Genomic DNA, 21,628 nt, shown 5'->3' on the forward strand with positions numbered 1-21,628 from the left:
CTGCTGCAATCAAATCCGGAAATAACGGACAATTGCAACACTTTCTTTCTAAAACTAGTAATCTTAGAGATGTCGTATTACATTGGCCGTTTCCTTGGACAGTTGTTAAAGAACTTCAGAGCTGGCGATGCCAAGCTTCTCATTAACCGGTTAGAATTGAAGGATCAAGAGCAGGAGATCTCTGTGACTAGCTCGTTGTTCGCTGATGATGGTTACATGCCCCTTGAAACAGCAGGGTTAGGTGTAGGCGATAACAAGTCTCCGCCATTGAAGATTGCTTTGTCAACTCATCTTGACGAAATAAAATCGCTTGTCCTTATCTGTCAGGACATCGACGTACCAATTCCTTTCCCAATCACTCATTTCCTTGCCTATGGAATCGCTCCTGGCGAAGTGGTGGAATTCGGTCTTGATGATCTTTCCGAGACAAACAATGGCAGCGAAAAGTGTAGTCTTGGTACGTGCTCTCTTGGGAAAGTGGGATGGATTGGCCCACGACCAGTTCCTGGCCATGGAGACCATCGCTATGTTTTCCAAGTGTTCGGCTTGAACGAAGCAGCTTCTCAAGCGATCAGCGACTCTACCACACGTTTGAATACTGATCAGATCGTTGAAATCATTCAAGGAAATGTAGTGGCTTTTGGCGCACTTACGGGGAAATACCGGAGAGACTAGCGGACTTAACCATTGAGACCACCGGACTTGTTTTTGTGTTTGAAAGACCGCGACTCTTTTGCAACTGTTTTATATTGCCCATAGATACTGTTTAATTGTCCCAAATATAAATTCTTTCAGATGAGCTGAGAACAAAGCTTCATTCGTACAAACTACTAGAGCCGGAATAGAGATTTTCCGAAGTGACACATGGCTCATTAGTAAGATTACAAATAAAGGTCAAGAAAGTTACATTCTCTCTGGTTCACTTGTACTATCATGGTACAGTACATTTAGTCTACGCTACTTTTCGTCGACGAGGAATGTTCAACTTAGCGAGATTATGCAGACGTGGAAGCCTCTGTAATCTGTGTCCTTGTTTGCGTCAAGAATGTATGGCAGTATCAGATACAATAAGAATTCCGTTCCAAGACGAGACTCTTTTCTTAACTGTACCTGAAACATTCTTTGCAAAGGGCTCTTTTTTCGAGCAAGTGTGCCCAACTGTGCGTCAATATCTATGACAGTTTCTTTGATTGAATCGTCCAAATACGATATCTAGAGTGGGGTCTCTATATGGTCGTGTATATGCATTGTTTCCTTTGGTTGTTTCTTCAGATAACAATACACACATTTTAAAGAACGTCTCCAAGTAGTGCCAATTTAATTACCTATTATTATTACCCCTTTTTCGAAATTTCAGATGGGAACCAAATCACTTGGTTGGACTCTTTAGAGGGTTCGGGCTTGTGTTTATCCTTGGATACCATTATCAAGCTTTTTTGAATGCACTAAAATGCACCATAACACCTCAACTTGATGGAAACGCAATTGAGAGCGGTTTCCCGTCAGACATCAATGGCGATTGAGAATGTAGACATTTTGAGAATTTCCATTCTCACTGCTGAACGCTGAACATTAAAATCTTATTTTGTAATATCCATCATAATTATGCTCGAGGGATTACCATGTGATATTTTGCCGGCCGCTCGTAATTGGCTTAGAGCAAGTAGCTGTGGTAGCGAATAGTGAATTTTTAGACATCGTTAGGAAATCGTCTAATTAGACGCGTTTCAAACTGTTGAAAAATTTTCTGAGCCGCAATCTGCCACTGTCAATTAATGTTGATCTTTCCTAAATCAGGAAAACTAGTTTTCGGTGAAGCGTTGCCCAGGAGCTGGTTTGTATAATTAAGGTTGAATTTTTGTAGGCTCTAGGAGAAGTCGACAACGAAGATTATAGTGATCTGCTTCAAAGCTACTCTCCGCCGTACGGCAACATGTTGCCCATAAAGGGACGGCATTCCAAACAATTAGATGGAGTAGGGCAGCAGCGATATATTGTAAAGATACAATGCAACGCTCCGAGCTAAGATTGGTGCAGTCAATTCTATTGTCACTGAGGAAAAATTTTCATTATCAAGTAATTACGCAAGTCAGTCAATATCTAATCTAGCCGATTAGAAAGGAGGAGTAATTCCCACAGAGGAAGCTCGGTGCCGTTCCTGAATCGGCTCCACTGCTAAGACAACTGAGGCTGCTGTTGTCCCATTGTTACCTGCTGCAACACCTTCGTATGTGCCTGACCCACCCATTGAGAATGTACATATTGCTATCTAACACAAATACCCAGTTCAATTAAGGTTATTCTAATTGCAACTCCCACAATACAATGTAAGACTTTGAAATGAACATTCACATCTGTGGGAAGACGCGTACATGTTTCGGTATTGTAGTCCCCGGCAAAAGTATATATATATATGTGGAGGGTCGTTTATTATGGTACATAATATGTGTGGGGATTCTTCTTGGTTCCAAATCAATTCATATTTTCAATCGTATTCGTCAAGTTAGTGAAAATCTAAGATCTGCCTGGGATGTCTGCATTTCTTCTTCTAGCTGCCACTTCCGAGCTGAGGATATTGGACGAACAAAGAAAAAAACACAGGAGAAGAGATCGAAAGGAAGGGACGAACTCGTCTGGACATCATAAGTCAAAGGACCCATCATACGCCAGAAATCGCCGAAGAAGCGATGCCTCCTCAAATACGTCCACTTCCACTTCCACGTCTAGGAAGGTCTTTGACATCAATACCAGTTCGTATGTGGATAGAAAAACTGTGCAGTCACCCTTGGAAGAGAAGAAGAGAGAATGGGTCACTAAATTAGACAACCTCAAGAAGGAGTGTCGTTTTCACAAGGAAAACGAGGCAATGTCATCATATGAAGTGAATGGGTCCAAGCTATTCACTAAGAGGAATTTGCGTATTTTGAGATATACTTATCTTGAAGAATTTACTGCAGACTACGATTTGATTGACTATAGAATGAAATCAAAGAGGAAGAGTATCAAGTTTATGATGAAATTAAGCGCTATAAATAGGAAACACAAACAAGGTTTACCAACGTTCGACGAGGGCCAGAACATTGGACCACAAGGATTTCATGATAATGATAGTGAAGTAGAAAGTGATAACGAGGAAGAATTTTCAAATCAATTCGGGATTAATGAAGAAGAACTTGTGGAATTGGCTAGAAATGTAAGAATCGGTGACGCTCAATCCATGACCTCATTGGACAACTCATTGGACAAGTCTTTGGAAGGTCTCTATCAAGAGTATGCTACTTTCCAGAAATCATATGGCGGAAAGAAATCTACAATAAAAAAGATATTTAAGTCAAATCAATTTTGGAACAACGTCTATCAAGATCTCAAGTTTGAGTCTAGACAAAACTCTTCAGTTGATTTGTTTGAATTGATGCCGTCTGCAGACCAAATTGCCAGTTTCTTTGATGAATTTATCAGCTACTTCCTTTTGAACCTTCAACTACTCACAATAGTTGGTGAAGGGGACGACTACAATTTCTTTTACTTTCATGATTTCAACCATGGGTACTTCAAAATATTGAACGACATACATAACCTGATGTACGTGCAACAATCTACCTGGAGCAATACGTTTCACAATAACGATTTCAGAAACCAAGTTCCACTGATAATGCACCAGGGGAATAATCGAGCCAAGATTCGTCGTCAATTGATTGCAGAATTAATAGATGCCATTATGGAAAACTTGCGAATATCAACCAATGCTATTGACAATAGAATCTCCGAGAAACAGCACGAGAAACTATTCGACTTGTGGCGTAAATTTTTGGACTACCTATTCTTGGCATTCATTAACCAAGATGAGCTGCCACTGCTGATTCAAGAAAGTACACAAAATACGTCCGGCGGCGTGAAGAAACCTCATGATACAGAGGGTTGCAGATCCGAAAATGTTAGCCGCAAGAGTCTGCAAAGTCTGAATGGAGAAGTTTCTCTCATGTCAATGTCTGGAGAAGGGAAGCGGTCAGATTCGGTCGTAACCATGGGAAGCAACGAGCTTCTTACCCCCAAGTCGAACTACAAGCTGTCGGTCAGCTCCTTGGGAGCTCCTTCGTTCCCTTTGCAGAAGGTGCACACGTATATTCCTTCTCCCAAGAAGAGTAGCAAGATACGGCTGTTGTTCACAAAACACTAGACTATGTAATACTATGACAAGGCAAGACGAGCCAGGTAGGTTTTAAATATGGGTTAATAAAGGACTATATAAGAGATTGCAAAAGATGTACAGTAGCAGGACTTAGATAGAATAAGGCTCACGTGACGCAGTTCCACTATTGAAGATTTTTCTTTGAAGGGGTTTTTGTGGAAGAATTAAACATGAAGATTTTCCGGTGTATTGTTCGGTTAGGCTTAGCGGCGTGCAGGACTTTATACTGTGGACCACATCACGACCAGCACTTAATGGTATGTCCATGACATCATCGGGGGCAAGTAATAGAGAGTATGTCTCCAGATCTGGAGATCCGAGCACAGCAGGGAGGACGCAAACGAGGCCGGATAGCGAACAGATACGAGACGTTGTCAACTGGCGGTGGAATTGGGGAAATGAAATGCTTCTGTGTGAGTCTTCTCTTTTGGTCAACGATTTCATTTGGCTTTGTGGGGTTCGGTTAAACTAGTGCGGCGAGATCTGCGAGCGATTAGGTTGCTATTCTGGGAAACATTTGGCAAGAGGTAAACAACAAGTGCAGATGAACATGGAATGTGTGGCACATCGGGAAAGGACAATACCAGACCAGCTGGCTACGGTTATTAATGGATGGTAAAATGTGAAGCCCGTGAGTCGCAATATTATTATTATTATTTCCTGAAGGTTGGCGTATGTAAAATGATACAAGTCTTGATAATATTAATAAAGTGATTACATGTAGTAATAATTAATATAATATTATCTGCAACGGCGGCTGAGCTCATTTCTTGATTTCTGCTTCGTAGCCAATTTGTCTGCGATGACGGGGTCTTCTCTTCTGAGGCACGGGTTCATCGTTTGCAGAGATATTGCTGTATCTGTGCTTAATTGTCGCAGTTGTTGATGCAATCGAGCAGACGTTCTGGTCGTATATTTTTTGTTTGTGCTACATTTTCTCGCTGGAGAGCCAATTTCTATATATAACTCTAAGACATGTGGGCTACTGGATCAGATGCTATTGTTGTTGTTTAGCTCTGGTTGGCAATCAGAGCCTATCCCCTTGGCAGCGTACGTAAAGTGCACTACTGCTCTGTTAGGCACGAATACGGCTACAGTATTAGCTTTGCGTCTGCAGCATTTTCTTTGTAGAATTTCATGTCAGGTCTTACTATATAACTACCTTTATGCCCACCTTCAGCACTTTTAAAAAGTAGCAGAAGAAAACCAGGACAGTCGTCGTAGACCCGACTATTATTTTCACATCTAGTTTTAAGCACAGTTGCGCCTAGCGTCGCTTACCGTTTGGTCCCTACCAAGAGTTTTCATCACCCAAAGAATATCTGCACCTCGCTTCGCCCTACCAATGATCCCATTACCAACGCAAGACAACCAGTTGTTACGCGAACATGCCTTCTATGAAACCGGCAACCTCAAATATGTCTTGCCATTCATGAAGAACTATGGCCTCACCCCCAACAACATGAAGCCAGAACCCGACTTCAAGTTGATGGTCTTCTTCCGCTCTAACAAGCACAAATTTGTCATACTCGCATTAGTGCTAATCTCAGCCTTGCTTTTAAATCTCTTTATCTACTTCACCCACAAAGTCCTCAACTATCGCCAACACAACAGAAACCAGCAGCTTCACGAAAAGCAGATGGTTTAGATCCATTCGTTTGAGATCAGCTACTAAAACCAATCCTGATGATAGATATCGACTATCGTCTATCTCTCTTGCATTATCTGAAACGAGCTATCAGTATTAGCTAGTTTCCACTTATATTCACCCAAACGCATTTCATGATCGCCGTCTAATTGTCATGAATATACATCGCTTGGATGTCGTCATCACCATTTTTGCACTCCATGTGTTCGCTATCAAGCTTATAATTCACAGGTTCTTTTCTCCATCGCTTCCTTTTGGCAGGTATGGCCATACCTTTCTTCGTTTCTTCTCCGTCATCCTAATTCAGCAGGTACATATCTACCCACATTTGCATTCGTCACATCATACAACTAATATTACATGACATCTGGATTATATAATTCTTCTATAGATAAATGTATTGTAACTGTCACGATCTCCTAGAAAGTATTTATATATGCTATTTCTAGAATGTCTCTACATGCACTTTGACACCTCTACAGCAATCTCTGGGCTTTGTCGGTGATCTTCATCATCTCAATATCCCATATGTTCCAGTCATACCAGAAAATAGTTGGCCAGATGGTAAAGAAGTGCCACAAGCAATGGGCATCTACCAAGCGTAGCCAAGGAACCCAGTCGAAGAACTCAAACGAGATCCCCAACAACAACCACAAGTTGAAGAAGATTGGCAACAAAGGCACCCATCTGGCTTGTCCCAAACCAATGTGATTCAACTTGGTCAACAATTTTGTCTCAAATGGTAATAACTGGATCAGATTGTTGAACATTATGTAATTCTGTTTATAGAGCTGTCTTGTCTTCAAAGCAAGAATACACCACATAGTCATTGCAGCCAAACCCAAGACCAAGTTGACGTTCGTGTTGTATTGATAGTCCCATTTGTAGGTCAACTTAGTACAATGGAAGATGTACGCTATCACCATGATGGATTGCCAAGCAAAGACTACAGAATTTGACTTTTTGAAGATCTTGAAAGTTCTCATGGTGATGGCATTGAAGTTAGACATAATAATGGCCAGCGCACCAAAGTAATCCATCGTTTCAGTGATGGAATTATCTCTCAAATGGAAAATGGAACTAAAGATCCATCCGAATAGTGAGACTATAATCAATACTATGTATTGGGCAACCATTACTGAGTAACGCTGCTGTTGTGAGTCCAATTTGCTGTTCTTGTGGTATTGTTGTATCAATCGGGAGAGATTTATATAATTAACATAGAAATTACCCAAGGAAAAGATGGTAGAAAAGAACTCTTGGATACCCCATACTCTTACGAAGGGCCATTTGCCGTAGAATTGCACCACATTCAAGCCAGTCTTTTCTCGCTTGTCGGTGATGATCTGCTGGCATTTATAGTTGCAATCAGCTTCACAATCCCAGAGTGATTTGAATGGTGACAAGGGCAGAATATCGTATAGTCCACTACTGAATTCTTCTTTCAGATGTTCAGGGGTTTCACCTGTACTCACAAGGACAGCTCTTTTTTGTAGTAAGGGTGGCGCCTCTTCCTGTTCTTCATGTGATACTTCTTCTGGAGATTGGTCCTGGAGTATGTCTTTGCTTTCACTTTCAAATTCAATTTGTTCAGCCAAACTAAGCTGAGGACACGACATGAAAGTATAACATTGTTCCAAACAGTTTTGGAATTCGGGAAGCTGATCTCCCACAGATGCCAATACAGCCACGGCCAAATTTAAAAGGACCACCGGCTTCATTATGTTGACCTGTTGCGAAACAAGAATGAATCTCCACTTCCTCAACTAATTTAAAAAAGGAGAATTCCAGATCGTTATTTGGCTCACAATCTGGAAAATCGTGTTTTTCATCTCAATCAATAATAGTGGACGCGTTTTTGTATGCAAGGAAAGATGCGATTCTATGTAAGGGAAGAAACCAGAGCCAGATTCTTGAATATAGCGAATAATGATTTAGAATTTGCAATGGAGAATTTACTTCATAATTCAAATCTGTGATAGCGTTGTATTGACAGTTCCAAAAGTTGCAATTTATGTCAAGAAAGTAGTTGGTTAAGCGAGAGTCGTATTTTGAACTAAAATAGAAGAATATAGTTGCAACATTTAAATAAAAAATTTATTTCGTCAATAACCACCACCTCTCCTCAAATAATCCAAGATTTTTACTTTAACTGCTATTATTATTGAATTGATATATTAATTACTGCTATTTATTGTCGTCTTTTTTTAGAGAAGTTGCCAATCAGGGATCGCATAATTAGACACATTTTAAGTAGCTTTTATGGTCTAAATCATGGTTACCGGAAGTGGTTCTTCGGAAGCTTTATGATATTTATAGTGTTAAATTAAGCACTAGCAGCGGCTGCGGTAGCGATCTTACGCTTCTTCTCGCTGTAGACTCTAGCCTGAATGTCTACGTAGATGATGGTGGCCGCACCAATGACAATGGTACTCGCTATCAAAATAAGGTTGATAGGAAGAGGGTTCATCTTGAAGGTAGTGTGAGTCCACTTGTCCAACAAACTCTGGCCAAAGTTGATGACACCAGAAATACAGATGATGGCACCGTAAACTGTACCAAAGGTTTCGAAGCCAAACACTTTTGCACAGAAGTCAGACACCGTAGTGTAGAACAAGGGACGATAAGCTACAAAGATCAAGACGCCAATTACACCTAAAGTAAAGTTGCCAAACAATTGCAACACACCAATCACTAACGAAATACTCAATAAGCCGGTGAGAACCGTCACAGTGTGGTAATTGTCCAAGAAGATACCGATGAAAGGTACAGAGATGATACCTCCCAAGGGCAAAGCGATATCGAAAATCTTGTTTAACTTGGTAGCAAGTGGAACCGAATGGAAGATATAGGCGTACTGGGTTCCGATTGTAGCGACAAAGTAGTTGATACGTAACATCTGGATAGTAGCAAACAAACACATAAGACTGAACCAAGGAGTCTTGATTTGGTGTTGTGCTGAGTAGCCATGTAAAATACCAAACACACCACCAGAATGTTCAACCAAGAACTCTTCGCCTTCGTCAGCATAAGGCTGCTTCAATGCATCACCGATCGAATCACGCCTTCTGGATGGTGGAACTTCCAATTGACTATCCAACAATGGGGTGTTTTCAGTGTGGGAATGTCCGCTATTGGATGGTGATAAGTGGTGGTCAATTTCGTCGTCTACACATAACTCGGTGTCTGGAGAAGTCTTGTACGAATCAGCAGGCATCACCACGAATTCCACAACAGTTATAAATAAAGGAACAAGCAAGTAGAGCTTGAAGAAGCTTCCCAAGCCAAAAGAACCTCCAGAGCTGTTGTAGGCGATTCTGTAGAACAAGAATACAGCAGAGGAAGCATCAAAGGCTCCAGTGACCAAAGCAAGAATGGTACCGGAATTCTTAGGAAACGAGTTCGACAACTGAAACGACGAGATGTAGGCAAAAGGTCCACCCAATGCCATTGAGGCATAGCCAAACAAGTATGGGTCGATAAAGGTTTCAGACAAGGCCTTAGCGAAGATAAAGACTACACAGGCTAGAAACAAGAAGAAGGCACCAACTAAGCCACAGACTCTGGGGCCGTATAAATCGAGAACTCTACCAATGGCCAATGCCGATACGTTGGTTAAAACTGCACCAACGGTGAACATCATGTTCAACTTCAAATCCTGGGCAGTGCATTTAGCTACAACTTCCTTTTCCTTCAAAGTAGTGAAGACAGAAGACAATACGGTATTTGAAATGGAAGCAGGAGCTTCCATAATCCACATGGACGACGAGGATGAGTTAATTGTGGCGTTACAGACAGACTCGTAGACATGTTCCTTGATCAATACCGGCTTCAAGGCAGCGAAGCCGAAGATGGGACCTCCAGATAAGAGACACCAGAAGATGGCACATGCACATTGGAGCAAACGCTTGTTACGGGGAACGTCAGAAGAGTACATTATGGCAGCATGGGATTATTAGCAGTAACAGACACTTCAATTGCTGGAGTGGAAAAAACGGGAGGTGATTTTGGTGAGGATTCGCTGAAAAAACGTTGTCCCAGCGATAGTGAAAAGTACGATGAGGAAGACGCCGACAGTGTTGCAGAACTAAGTACGGATATCAAAAATAGGCGAGGGAGAAAATGAAGAGGAAAAGAGCAATTGAATTGTATCAATTTCTTGAGAACAGAAAATCACTAAACTGACGAACTCGGTTCTGTCCGTAATGCAGCACTTTCCCGATTGTCTAAGTACGAATAGAATCAGGGAAAACCTTACTTCTTTTCACTGGCTAGTTGTGGTAGGCAGATGAGGAAGAGCCAGCGGATTTTTTATTTTTCGCTGGATATTTCCAGAGTTAATTGTGCGGCTGCTGATAAGAAACAGCACCTCAATTGGGCCCGCGGACTAGAATATTTTACACGGATCCTGAAGTTACTATCACCAGACCATAATGTCAGCGGATAAGGCGGTATGTAATTGAAAGATCAGAAGCTGATGAGAGCTAATGATGAAACGGAGTATACAAAAAAGTACCGTCTACAGCTTTTACCTGGAGCTTAGTCGTTTGGGATGTGCTGCGAAATTCAGCCAATCTCGCTCAGCTCCGAGCCTTCTGATCACAATAACAACACGGCCGTTTCTATTCATTCTAGGAAGTCATAAGACAGATTTCCATTATAAGTTGCCTGTCCATAGGAGTAATTTACTTGAATCTTCAATTGAACTGAATTAGATTACACTGGATGAATGTTATATTAATTATATTATATTACTTAGCACAGTAGTACATTAGATTAGATTTTGATGCATGTAAAGACCGTATCTTAAACGCTATTCTTCTTAGAGTCATCAGTAGACCCGTATTGAGATTCGACTTCCGTAGAAACGACTTCAACAATCTCCGGCTTATCCAAAGCAGAGAATGTGTTCCCGCTAACCTTAGCATAGACATAAGCGGCTCCAATTCTCAAAGCAGCGGCTGCAAAAGTAATAACCAAACCTCCAAATGGAGCAATGACAAAAGCTCCAAAGGCACCCCAGTCTTCTGGATCGTAGATACCATTCCAGATCAACAAAAGTTTAGCACCTTCTCTAGCAGTACCGTAGTAGACGGTTCCAAAAATAAAGACACCAATCAATGCACCCAAACCACCACACATAACGTCAAATCCGCGAATGTACCAGAAACAAGTATCACTTAAACCTAGGAACACAGCTGGAATGATAGCTGCGGAAACCAAGTCAGCAATCAAGTAGATCTGCAAGATATTGTCTGCAACTTTTACAGCCAACACGACAATTGGAACCATTACGAGAACGACTAATCCTCTGGTGTAGTTAATGTGTAACTTGTTTCTGAAAACATCGTTAGAGATTGTAGAAACCATACCCGATTGCAACGAGTCAAAAGTACAAGTAGACAAACAAATACAGAAGATCAACACAAAGGCAACAATCCAACGGGGCATCTTGGCCAACAAGATGAAGAAGGCATTGTAACCGTTGTCATCAGAAACTTCCAAGTCTCCGGACCAAACAGCCAAGAACCCAGTGGTTCCTACTAAGGTACAGATGGCAAAGGTAGCAAATGCTGCTATAGAAGTACCAATCCACAAGTCCTTATCGGTACGAGAGGCAAAAGTTCTCAACCAGAAACCAGACAAGAAACAATCGTTGGTAACAATTGCAACGAATAATATGTACACCAATTGCCAGCCCAACTTGTTAGCCTTCAATAATCCACTTGGGCCAACCTTAGAGGTGTCGATATCGATATAGGAACCCATACCTGCACCACATATAATGATAAGAATAATAACAAGAGCACCTTGGAAGTTGTCTGTGATGAAACTGATTTTGAAACCACCGATAGAGGTATAGATAGTGGTGACAATACATTCTACAATAACTGCTCCAAGAGCATCCAAACCAGTCAAAGTTTCAATCGCACCTCTGATGGCAGACAATTCACCAACCATGAACAAGAACATGGTCAAACAAGTAAAGAAAGATAGGTATAAGGCAGTGACAATTCCAAATCTGGCACGAACCCATTCGGTAAGAATAAACCCATCAGGACACTTCTTTCTGATGAGAGGACCCACTAAGGCAAAGCCTACAATTGGGATAGCACCACAGAGAGTATACACCAAGAGGCCGTGCAACCCCGAGATGTTTGCGATTTGTGAGTAGGTAGTAAGAATACCAACACCCATAGCTGAAATAAAGAACGTTAATATCCCGTCATAGGGCAAACGAACGAGACCTCATTATGGAGTGCTATGTCATAGTTCATGGTTCATCTTCTTTCGTTCAGATAGTCTGAATAAGTAGAAAATTTCAGCACAAACTGACACAGACTCCACAACCTGGGGACGTCCATGGATTTATCTTTCGATTTACTGAACAATAAAACTTCCTCACGCAAGTGTTAGCTTGATCGAGTTCAAACGGTATGTTCTCAGTCCACCTATTTCAAATAAGAAATGGGGGGACACCCGCAAGTTTCAATTGTTAAACTAGAAGAGCGACTAGAACTACAAGTCGCAGTTATTCAATGATATTCCATCGGAAAAGGTTGAATTGTCAAAAAAAGTCAAGATAAACGAGTAAATCATAACATACCAGAAGCAATGAAGTTCAAGGCCAACGGAAGACCACGCTGCGTTCCATTGGAAGAGAGGAAAGACTTAGCTGAGGAGAATTTCCAGGCCAAAGCCAAACCCGTAAAGAGCAAGAAGGCATACGTCAAGTATATGATGGCGTTGTTACCCTGAGAAGATAACTGTGCCATTTTCTATAGTGTATGGTAGCTCTAAAGAAGATCAACTACTATGTCATCAAGTTAAAACGGAGTCTCTTCTGAAAAATTATTATCTCTTGTATTTATACTCAGATTACCACAAGAGAAAGAGCAAGTAATAAATTAAATTTTCAGCCATACATGCGCTTACAAGAAAAATGGAATATGCGGCTACATTTCCCAGAATGTTATCTCATCACTGATGCCCCAAAGCAGAAATGTAGCGTCTGAACACCGAAATAAAAGCTGATATAAGCACCCGCCGACATGGTAGACAAGTCACGACATACATGAAGATGGGACTACACTATCTATACGCAAACAGTAGATTTGGGTAAGTTTCCATGTAAAAATGTCAAAACTCTGGCCCTCTAAAATGGAACCATCATTTTGAAATTTAGTTAGAGTTGCCTCGAAAAGATAACTATGCGTACGGCGTACAGTGGGCCATGAAAACTTTACGCCTGAAGTCACTTGACAGGACTTGCCTAAGCTCATGTTTTTGCATGAGGTGACGAATATGTAACATTACATTCTTCTATGATCCTATGAAGTGCAAAAAAAGGAAATGCTCCACGGCAGGTTCGAACTGTCGACCTTCAGATGACACAACTTGAATGCTATGAGACTGACGCTCTGCCAACTGAGCTAGTGAAGCCACTTCCTGTGCGCCAAATGTGCTCCAGTATGTGCGCAATGCTGAAAATCACGCGACAAAAGTCATGTGAATTCATGATTATTAAGTTTTCTTAAGATATCAACTAGTTTTGGGTAATATGATTAGATAAGTTTTATCTTGGGACTTTCCTTTGTCCCCTTCCGTATGTTTTAGTAAAGAATTTATATCACAGGCACTAAATAGCTCCAGTTTTAGTCGTAATACAAGCCATTTGGTAAAAAATTCACGTGACCCGTCAACATCTTTTTGGTTCAGACACAGGAATTGTGTAATTCTTTTGTAAAACTAAATATTATTATCAGCTTCAATTTATCAGACTCAACATATTTTTCTTATATTCATGCTGATAACAGATACTACGCATAGAGTGTCCAAGCCGGAGCTGGTAGTTTCTAAGCCCGGTGCAACCTCAGCAGATAAAGCTCGAAATGGAAAGATTCTAGAGAAATTGGAAGACGACGTCATGGCTGTGAATCAGCTTAGAGGCAATATAAAGCGTACTTTATCTAGTTGCAGTTTAGAAGATGAACTTGCCAAGGCAAATGAAGGCGATGAAAAAGAGAAGGACTGGTATGAAGAATCCGAGCAATACAAGGATATCGATCCCAAATCATTTCGACAGTATGAATTAGCGTGTGATAGAGTGAAGCAGTTTTATGAAGAACAACACGAGAAACAGACAGTAGCGTATAATATCCAAGCTAGAATTAATTTTAAGACGAAGACAAGGGCACGAATGTCAATTTGGGAGGGTCTAGAAAGATTGAACAAATTACTTGACGACTCTGATCCAGACACCGAGCTTTCTCAGATAGAGCATGCATTACAAACAGCTGAAGCCATACGAAAGGATAAGAAACCAAGATGGTTTCAATTAGTGGGACTTATTCATGATTTGGGAAAATTACTTTATTTCTTTGACTCCAAGGGACAATGGGACGTTGTAGGAGATACGTTCCCGGTGGGCTGTAAATTTCTGAAGAAAATCATTTTTCCGGAGAGCTTTAAGACGAATCCAGACTTTCTAAACCCCTTGTACAACACCAAATACGGTATTTACTCCAAATACTGTGGATTGGACAAGGTGATGTTGAGCTGGGGCCATGACGAGTACATGTACCATATTGCAAAAGGAAGTTCAACGTTACCGCCAGAAGCTTTAGCAATGATCAGATACCATTCCTTTTATCCATGGCACCAGGAATATGCATACAGTTATTTGATGAACGAACACGACAAAGAGATGTTGAAGGCAGTGAAGACTTTCAATACTTACGATTTGTATTCTAAATCGGACCAACATTACAATGTAGAGGAACTTAAGCCCTACTACTTGGAGCTTATAGACGAGTTCTTTCCAGACAAGATCATAGACTTTTGATACCTTTTTTTCATTATGTATTTGGGTTGGGTTTATTTTCCGTGGCTGTCAATATTATCAATTATGTATTATAAGAGGAAGAGTTGCCCGCAGGCTTTTTATTTTAACTGAATTTCTAATGTACAATAGCTATATATAAGGAAGCCATAGCAAGGCTGTATTGTAATGCAGGGTTTTCACTGCGTTTCCATTTTGAACGCAATGAAGTGAAGCTTAAGCTAATAATTTAGAAAGAATATTCTAAGCGAATAAATCGATAGAACCGAAATATTGCTCAATTCCATAAGATCCTGAAGGTTTCCAGAAATCGTCGAATGTAGTCAAGATCGTGCAATCACCACCAGTTTCTTCGATGATGGATTGGACGGCAATCTTCTGATTGTCAGGACTTGGAACATTCAAACCATTGACACTACCCTTAGAAGGGTAACCAGTTTCAGTGATCAAAACTTCCTTAGAGCCACAGGCGGCTTCAACCAATTTCTTTTGAGCCATAATAAAGCTTCCAGCCTGGGAAGCAGTAATAGCGCCATTGAAATAAGAATGAGGGTTGATACCTACCAAGTCAATATCAGAAGCAGTACACAAGCTTGGATTGTTGATGAAAGACACTGGTGGTTCAGATGTGGTGACTCTACCATTGTAACCGGCAGCCTGCAATTGGGACTTAACACTGCTGATCTTTGAGATCAATTCAGAGACTGTAAGGTAATTGTCGTTAATGGCTTCATTTCCAATGGTGATGAAATCAAAAACACCCCAACCGTTTTCACTAGCGTAGTCAATCAAATCACTGACAGATCCGTCAATCGAGTCGGCACCTGCATTAGAGAACCAGAATCCTTGATTGACTTTGAAACCCAATTCAGCTGCTTTTGGTAAAACGGCAGAGAGAGTTGCACAGTCAGTACCGTAAACTCTAATTTTCTTAATTCCCTTGCTGTTGATCAATTCCAAATCAGAGTTGATGGTATCAGCTAGCTTACATCCTCCATCGTTAGTGTAAGGTGAGTAGACAATATATTGTGGAGCAGGAATGTTCGAAATATCAGAACCTGGATTGTAGGGAGTTTCTTCAGAGTTAGAATTGGATTGCAGAGTAGAAGATGTTTGGATAGTTGAACTAGTTTGGGCGGTCAGCTCAAATTCGGAAGTTGCTTCTGGTGAAGATTGATCTTCGGTAGTTTGCTGAGTAGTCTTCTGAGTAGTAGTCTGCTGAGTGGTAGTCTGCTGAGTGGTAGTTTGCTGAGTAGAAGTTTGCTGAGTAGTTTGCTGAGTAGTTTGTTGAGTAGTCTGCTGAGTAGTCTGCTGAGTAGTTGCTACTGGAGAAGATTGCTCTTCAATAGATTGCTGAGTAGTAGGAACCTGAGTTGGAATATCAGTCGTGGAGAGAGTGTTTGGAGTAATAGCAGTAGTTGTTGGGATGGCTAATGGAGTTGACACACTAGCAGGATCGACAGCTTTTACCACTGGTACAGAAGTAGTAGGAACTGGTGCTGGGGCTTCAGTTTCTTGAGTAACAGGATCACTGTAGATAGAAGTAGTAGTTAATGGAGTAGTTTGCCATTGTTCAGCAGTTAAAGTGTTGGTGAAGGTGACACCGTTGGAGATTAAGATTTGAACAGGAGGCAAGTATACGGTGGTGACAGCAGTAGTGTAAGTTTGAGTAGTTGTAACTGCAGGGGCTGTGTGCCATCTTGTAACTAGTAATGGCAAAGGAATGGCAAGAATAACTTGAGATAAGAAAAGGAATGTTAAAAGTTGATGGAAAATCATTGTGAAATTTTATTGAAGGCGCTTGAGTAGTATTGTTGATTGTGTTATAAGGAATGGACTGATTTTGTTCAAAAACGAAAGTAGTGAAGTTGGATTTAAGGTTGATCAAGCAACTGATGTAACGAATGTAGTGGGTTGGATAGTAATAAGGATGGCCTTCCAAAGCTAGACAAAATAATTAAACGTCGAGGGGTCCATGCAACTTATATAGTATAGAGTCGAGATAGTGTTGTCGAATTATTCGGCTGGACAAGAGTCTGTGCTGGCTCCAGAGGGGGCTTCTCTGTCATTGTTTTTTGAGAAGTACCTTCATTTGTCCAGCTTCTACATCACTAAGACAATAGAGAATCATGCAAGATGTCTCTAGAGAATGTCAAAAAGTGCGGTGACAGACAAAAGTCGACACTCCAGCCAGCTTCAGGTTATATTTTTCGCAGCTTGCGTGCGTCGGCTAACGATCTGGCTGGCAGCAGCATCTTCCGCATTCGGACAAATCGCAACCCACTTCGCCCAATTGGGGTGGCCAGCCGGGTCTATATACAGGATTTGAACTTATGAGGATGTAACCAGCTTGATTTAGCATGGTAATTATTGCTATAATTTGAGTTGAGGATTGATTAGGTTTCTTTCGGCATGTACATATTATTACCAACATGACTTGATTAGGTTGAGATTCAGGTACCAAATTTGTGCTATTGTTTTGCTTGCTTAGATGTTTGACAACTCTATGATGGCTGCAACATCTTCTGGATTGGCATTGGCTGAGGTTTCAAGACTAAATTGTTCACCAGTGCTGGTTAACAATGAATTAATGATGTAGTACATTCCACTTCTTCTGATTACGACTACTGGGGACTACTGAAAAACAATAAGATAGCCAGAGACAAGAAATGTTCTACAAGGCTCATTCCAGAGGCGCCAAATCCATAGCTGATTCTTCTAGTTAGAAGTGAGAATCAATTATTAATATCTTTATTAGCTTTATAATTGTTAACAATTTACTGACAAGGTTGAATTTAATGTCAATCTCGGACTTAGTGAGAATATATTATTATAAAAACTATGATCTTGAAAATTTGAAATATGATAACTATGATATATGAAAAATTATGAAGGACACAAATGCTTGTTGTGGAAATTTTGAAGGGTGTTGGTTTGAATTGATCAGAACGACTCTCACCAAAGGAAACCAAATTCAAATATGTACATATAAATACTGTATGACGATTGCAAGCGTTCTTGAGTATAATCATCTATGATTGTTTAAATTTTATGGGAAAAGCGCCGCCCAATGTAGAGCTTATCACTTTCATGGTGCTGTTTTAATCTAACAAATCAAAAATGACTCTCAATTTATCGTCATCCACAGCATTTAGGCTGTTTAAGTATTTGAGCAAACTCTTAACCAACTGGAACAACTGTGGAGTGGACAAGTTGATGATAGCGAGCTGCAAGATCTTACCAATGTTGACATTATGAGGAGAAATGAATGTCTGGTAGTACAAGTAACTGAAGGATCCCATCAAGAACTGACAGTCCATTCTGTCAGTGACACCACCGTGGCCCGGAATAGTGTCACCAAAGTCTTTAATGCCGAAAGCTCTCTTTAAACCACTGGCAAAGAAGCCTCCAAATGGAGCAATGAGTGAGGCGAAAGTGGCCAACACACATGCGTGAAAGTACATTGGCTTGATGGACAAGATTTCGTATCTTCCACCGATCAAGTCAATGATGTTCTGTGGGATCTGGTAGATCTGAGGAATAAACACGGGGTTTGGCTCGCAGTGAGGAAAGTTATACAAGTGAGTTGACAAGTTGACAGCAGGACAAACCAAATAATCGGACTGTGTCAAGATGTAGCTGAAAATTACGGCAGCTATCGTGGTGCAGACCCAGGCGCCTACAAAACCCTCTACTGTCTTTTTGGGTGAGATTTCTATCAACTGGGTCTTGCCGAATGTGATACCACACAAGTAGGCAAAGATGTCATTTACAATAACAACACCACATGGCAAAAAGAACCAAAAGATTCCGTTCAAGATGTTGTCGATGATCAAGTGCGACTGGAATACAACGAGGACAAGCGTCATATGAGTAATACACAACTGAGCAAACTGGAACTTGTAGTACCCCTTCTTCAATGTCCACACAAAGAAAATGAAGCCAGCAATGAACAACGAGTACGAGATGAACCTATGGTTAAGAACCAACACTGTGAGGTACTTGTTGGAATAGACTGAGTCCTGGAAGAAGTTGAAGAAGCTCTGGCTATCTAAGTAGTAGACGGTGCAGAGAAGGAAGTACCAGTTGAGAGATTTGTTGTAAGGAATCTTTTTGTCGCGAGCCGGTTCCGATGTCAAGGCAATGATTTCCTTGAAAGTCAAGATCTGGAAGAGCAACACGAGCGCAATGAGGGCCAAATGGCCAGAGGCAAGCACAAAGAAGAAAAACACAATCATAATCAACGTCCAGATGGTTCTGGTTACAAATGCCTGCTTCTTCTTTTCTCTTTCGTTGTAGACGCCTTTGGGCTTTTCAGCGTTGGAGGACACAACGGAGAGACCCTCCGTGGGCGAAGCGGTGGTGGAAACCGTAGGCGTTTCTGGCTGGAGGAGCTTGGATGTTTTCTCAGCCATTGTGACAGAAATGGAGATGATGTATCACAGGGGGGCTACAGGGTGATGTGTAATGTGGAAGTTTGGCACGTATAGACCGTTGTATTGGTTACTAGCGAGGTCTGAGTTTTTCGAGTAGATTCTGGTGTGAAAAAAACAGTTTTTTGTGTTATCTGATGGCTGATAGTGTATCAGAAGATTTTCAGGTGAGGGGCGAGTGGAGAAAATCAGGTAGAATCCAGATGGGGCAGTGGCAAGCTTGCACTGGACAATTGGCTGAAGGCTGGGAGAGACTACGATGTAGATGGATGTCCGTAGGGGTCCAGGAAAAGAGTCGTGGCGAAAAGTTTGCAAGCTCCGGTTGTTTTGTTTTGCTTATTTAAGCAGAGCAGATAAATTTAATGTATTTTTTACTACTGTGTTGATTTGTATGGTGAATTTTTCGTGAGCCTACGGGTTGATCTGGTGCATAGTTAAGAATTCAACAATTGAAAAAATCACATGCACGTGCAAGACCCAACGCCAGTGGTGCAGTACTGAGCCAGGAGAGTAGAAATAGTAGCAAGATTAAGTAAGAGTTGGTAGAAAGAAAGTGGTAGAAGTAGAGATGGAAATAGTAAAAGGAGCGGGAGCAACAGCAGCTGTATCGCTGACAGTGGCAGCGGCACTAATATGTGGAGATGACAGCAGGTGGTAGTTTTGACCACAGATAATTGCGAAGAAAAAGCACTTTTTACCGGGTCCTGGTTACTGTGTAATTTAGTCTGACACAATGACAGATGGATTCACTAACGGTGAGGTCGACGCCGCGATAACGTTGAGATTGTCCAATACAGAAGGCGCAATCTCTAATTGCATTCTAGCGCATCGAATTCTATGAAAAGCGAGTTGTGCAGCCGGAGTTGCACATTTGCCATACAAGAATACCATAAAAGACAATAGAAGTAATAAAGGCATTGCTAACCAATTCTACTTAGCAGAAGATTAAATAGAAGCGAATGCTTGTTCCTGTAAGTTCTATTAGCATGAAAGAAGCATACTTGAACTGGCCCTATGCCAGCATAATATAAAAATGTCCAAGCAGAGTAATTATGGTTATTCAACAAAGCCGACGGCATCCAACTTTGGTTTCTCGAAGCAACTAGGATAAGGTTTAGGATTCACGTATATTCTAAATTGCTTGATTATTTCACAGTCTAAAAATTATATCTACCGAAACTCTCCCTTTGAATTCTCTTTGTTTGCATGTAGCGTAACATTTGGAGGAATAAGTGCCAGATTCGTTCCTCATCCTATTTCAGAAAGTGGAATCTGAAATACCGATTTATTCAATAATAATACATGCTGCTGTTCGCTTAGAGCTCTCATTATACTACCAGCGAAAAGATAGTCTGCAAAAATCACCCATTGAATAAAGTCTTCAATTGCTTCCTGTCGAGTTGTTGGAGTCCCTGATATCTCTGAAATAGTGGCACTTGATGAAACTGTAACACCATCGGAAATAAGGGTAAGTTTGCCATCATTTAGCGAGAATCTGCCTTGTGACCTGATTCGTATTGGTGAGTTATCTGGTACTGAATTTTTAACTATGTCAGGCGTAATACCGAGATATTTAGCAAACTCTGATGAGAGTTCGGCTACATCACCAATATCTTCTACGTATAGAACTAACGTGTCGTTTCTTGCCTGGATCGACCCTGTTCTTTCATAGAAAATCAAGTCGCCATAATTCATTTCAATACCAGAATTATATTTAACTAGATTAGAGACATAGCTTCGATCAGCATAGAATGGGAATTGGAGTTGTTCTTCAAATGTTGGGGTGAGATACTCATACAATGGAAAGTTTAACCAACCAGAGAATTTCATGGTAAGAATCAGAATGAAGAGGTAAAACTTCACCATTTTGGACACTAATGAATTGATACTACTTTTTGTAAGAATTGAGATTATTCTCTCTATTTATTCTAAAACATGGAATGCGACATGCTTAGTCTATTTCAGCTAACCCGGCAATACAGGAGGTAGAGACCAGCTCCACGTTGTGGCACATGTACTTCTAGCAGCAGAGAAGAAGAGAACACGTATACTTTACTGTTGCACAATACAGTGCAACTTTCAATGAATGCCATACCCTTTATAGCCTAATGCGTCTCAGTATAATTTAATTATGAAATTAGTGACTACTATATGAATATGCACGATGTAAGCGCTAATCAAGCAAACGGTGGCAGCTGTATCGCCACGTATACCTTTACTGTTCAATTTGAACTTCTGGTTTCAGCATTAAAAGCGAATAGCAAACTTAGGAAGACGTTTACTTAGACCCACGCAGCCAGGCAACTCTTGAAACGGTCGCTTAACTTTTAACTACGGAAGAAGTCATAAAAGTAGCCATGTGATGATATTCAAAATCACCCTCACAATTATTTACCATTTGGCATATTATTAATGCGAGTATGCAACTTCAAATCAAAGGTGTAAGGCGCTCATGAGCCACCTTTGATAGCACAAAAAACTTCTGTCAGGTTAACATAAAAAGCTACTCCTCACCA

General features: G+C 40.9%; 9 protein-coding genes across 9 annotated transcripts; 3 read left to right on the top strand and 6 right to left on the bottom strand. All coding sequences in view use genetic code 12, as the record gives it.

Annotated features, from left to right (window-relative positions):
* Positions 1–69: 69 nt before the first annotated feature.
* PICST_32114 (predicted protein) lies at positions 70–675 on the top strand (the record flags this gene model as incomplete). The annotated part of the gene is made up of 1 exon (XM_001384766.1): positions 70–675. One exon carries the CDS (start codon positions 70–72, stop codon positions 673–675), a length of 606 nt encoding a protein of 201 aa, XP_001384803.1.
* A 1,855-nt stretch (positions 676–2,530) lies between these two features.
* Positions 2,531–4,177, top strand: PICST_32115 (predicted protein; the record flags this gene model as incomplete). The annotated part of the gene is made up of 1 exon (XM_001384767.1): positions 2,531–4,177. The coding sequence occupies one exon, from the start codon at positions 2,531–2,533 to the stop codon at positions 4,175–4,177; it is 1,647 nt and encodes a 548-aa protein (XP_001384804.2).
* Positions 4,178–6,313: 2,136 nt separating this feature from the next.
* Positions 6,314–7,558, bottom strand: PICST_59991 (predicted protein; the record flags this gene model as incomplete). Its single annotated transcript, XM_001385109.1, has 2 exons — positions 6,314–7,265; positions 7,455–7,558. The coding sequence occupies 2 exons, from the start codon at positions 7,556–7,558 to the stop codon at positions 6,314–6,316; spliced, it is 1,056 nt and encodes a 351-aa protein (XP_001385146.2).
* Positions 7,559–8,013: 455 nt separating this feature from the next.
* On the bottom strand, positions 8,014–9,806 carry PICST_89600 (predicted protein). The gene has a single exon (XM_001385110.1). It carries the CDS (start codon positions 9,772–9,774, stop codon positions 8,164–8,166), a length of 1,611 nt encoding a protein of 536 aa, XP_001385147.1. The 5' UTR covers positions 9,775–9,806; the 3' UTR covers positions 8,014–8,163.
* Positions 9,807–10,643: 837 nt separating this feature from the next.
* On the bottom strand, positions 10,644–12,613 carry DUR8 (urea transport protein; the record flags this gene model as incomplete). Its single annotated transcript, XM_001385111.1, has 2 exons — positions 10,644–12,037; positions 12,445–12,613. The coding sequence occupies 2 exons, from the start codon at positions 12,611–12,613 to the stop codon at positions 10,644–10,646; spliced, it is 1,563 nt and encodes a 520-aa protein (XP_001385148.1).
* A 1,028-nt stretch (positions 12,614–13,641) lies between these two features.
* PICST_60142 (Myo-inositol oxygenase) lies at positions 13,642–14,682 on the top strand (the record flags this gene model as incomplete). The annotated part of the gene is made up of 1 exon (XM_001384768.1): positions 13,642–14,682. One exon carries the CDS (start codon positions 13,642–13,644, stop codon positions 14,680–14,682), a length of 1,041 nt encoding a protein of 346 aa, XP_001384805.2.
* A 240-nt stretch (positions 14,683–14,922) lies between these two features.
* Positions 14,923–16,458, bottom strand: SCW11 (family 17 glucosidase SCW11 precursor (Soluble cell wall protein 11); the record flags this gene model as incomplete). Its single annotated transcript, XM_001385112.1, has 2 exons — positions 14,923–15,870; positions 16,048–16,458. 2 exons carry the CDS (start codon positions 16,456–16,458, stop codon positions 14,923–14,925), a joined length of 1,359 nt encoding a protein of 452 aa, XP_001385149.2.
* A 1,021-nt stretch (positions 16,459–17,479) lies between these two features.
* Positions 17,480–19,384, bottom strand: PICST_78259 (CDP-diacylglycerol synthase). Its single transcript, XM_001385113.1, has one exon. The coding sequence runs from the start codon at positions 19,092–19,094 to the stop codon at positions 17,781–17,783; it is 1,314 nt and encodes a 437-aa protein (XP_001385150.1). The 5' UTR covers positions 19,095–19,384; the 3' UTR covers positions 17,480–17,780.
* Positions 19,385–20,360: 976 nt separating this feature from the next.
* Positions 20,361–20,978, bottom strand: PICST_32122 (predicted protein; the record flags this gene model as incomplete). Its single annotated transcript, XM_001385114.1, has 1 exon — positions 20,361–20,978. The coding sequence occupies one exon, from the start codon at positions 20,976–20,978 to the stop codon at positions 20,361–20,363; it is 618 nt and encodes a 205-aa protein (XP_001385151.2).
* Between the last annotated feature and the right edge of the window lie 650 nt (positions 20,979–21,628).

The sequence above is a fragment of the Scheffersomyces stipitis genome, chromosome 5, assembly GCF_000209165.1.
Source record: "Scheffersomyces stipitis CBS 6054 chromosome 5, complete sequence".
Taxonomy (NCBI): Eukaryota; Fungi; Ascomycota; class Pichiomycetes; order Serinales; family Debaryomycetaceae; genus Scheffersomyces; species Scheffersomyces stipitis.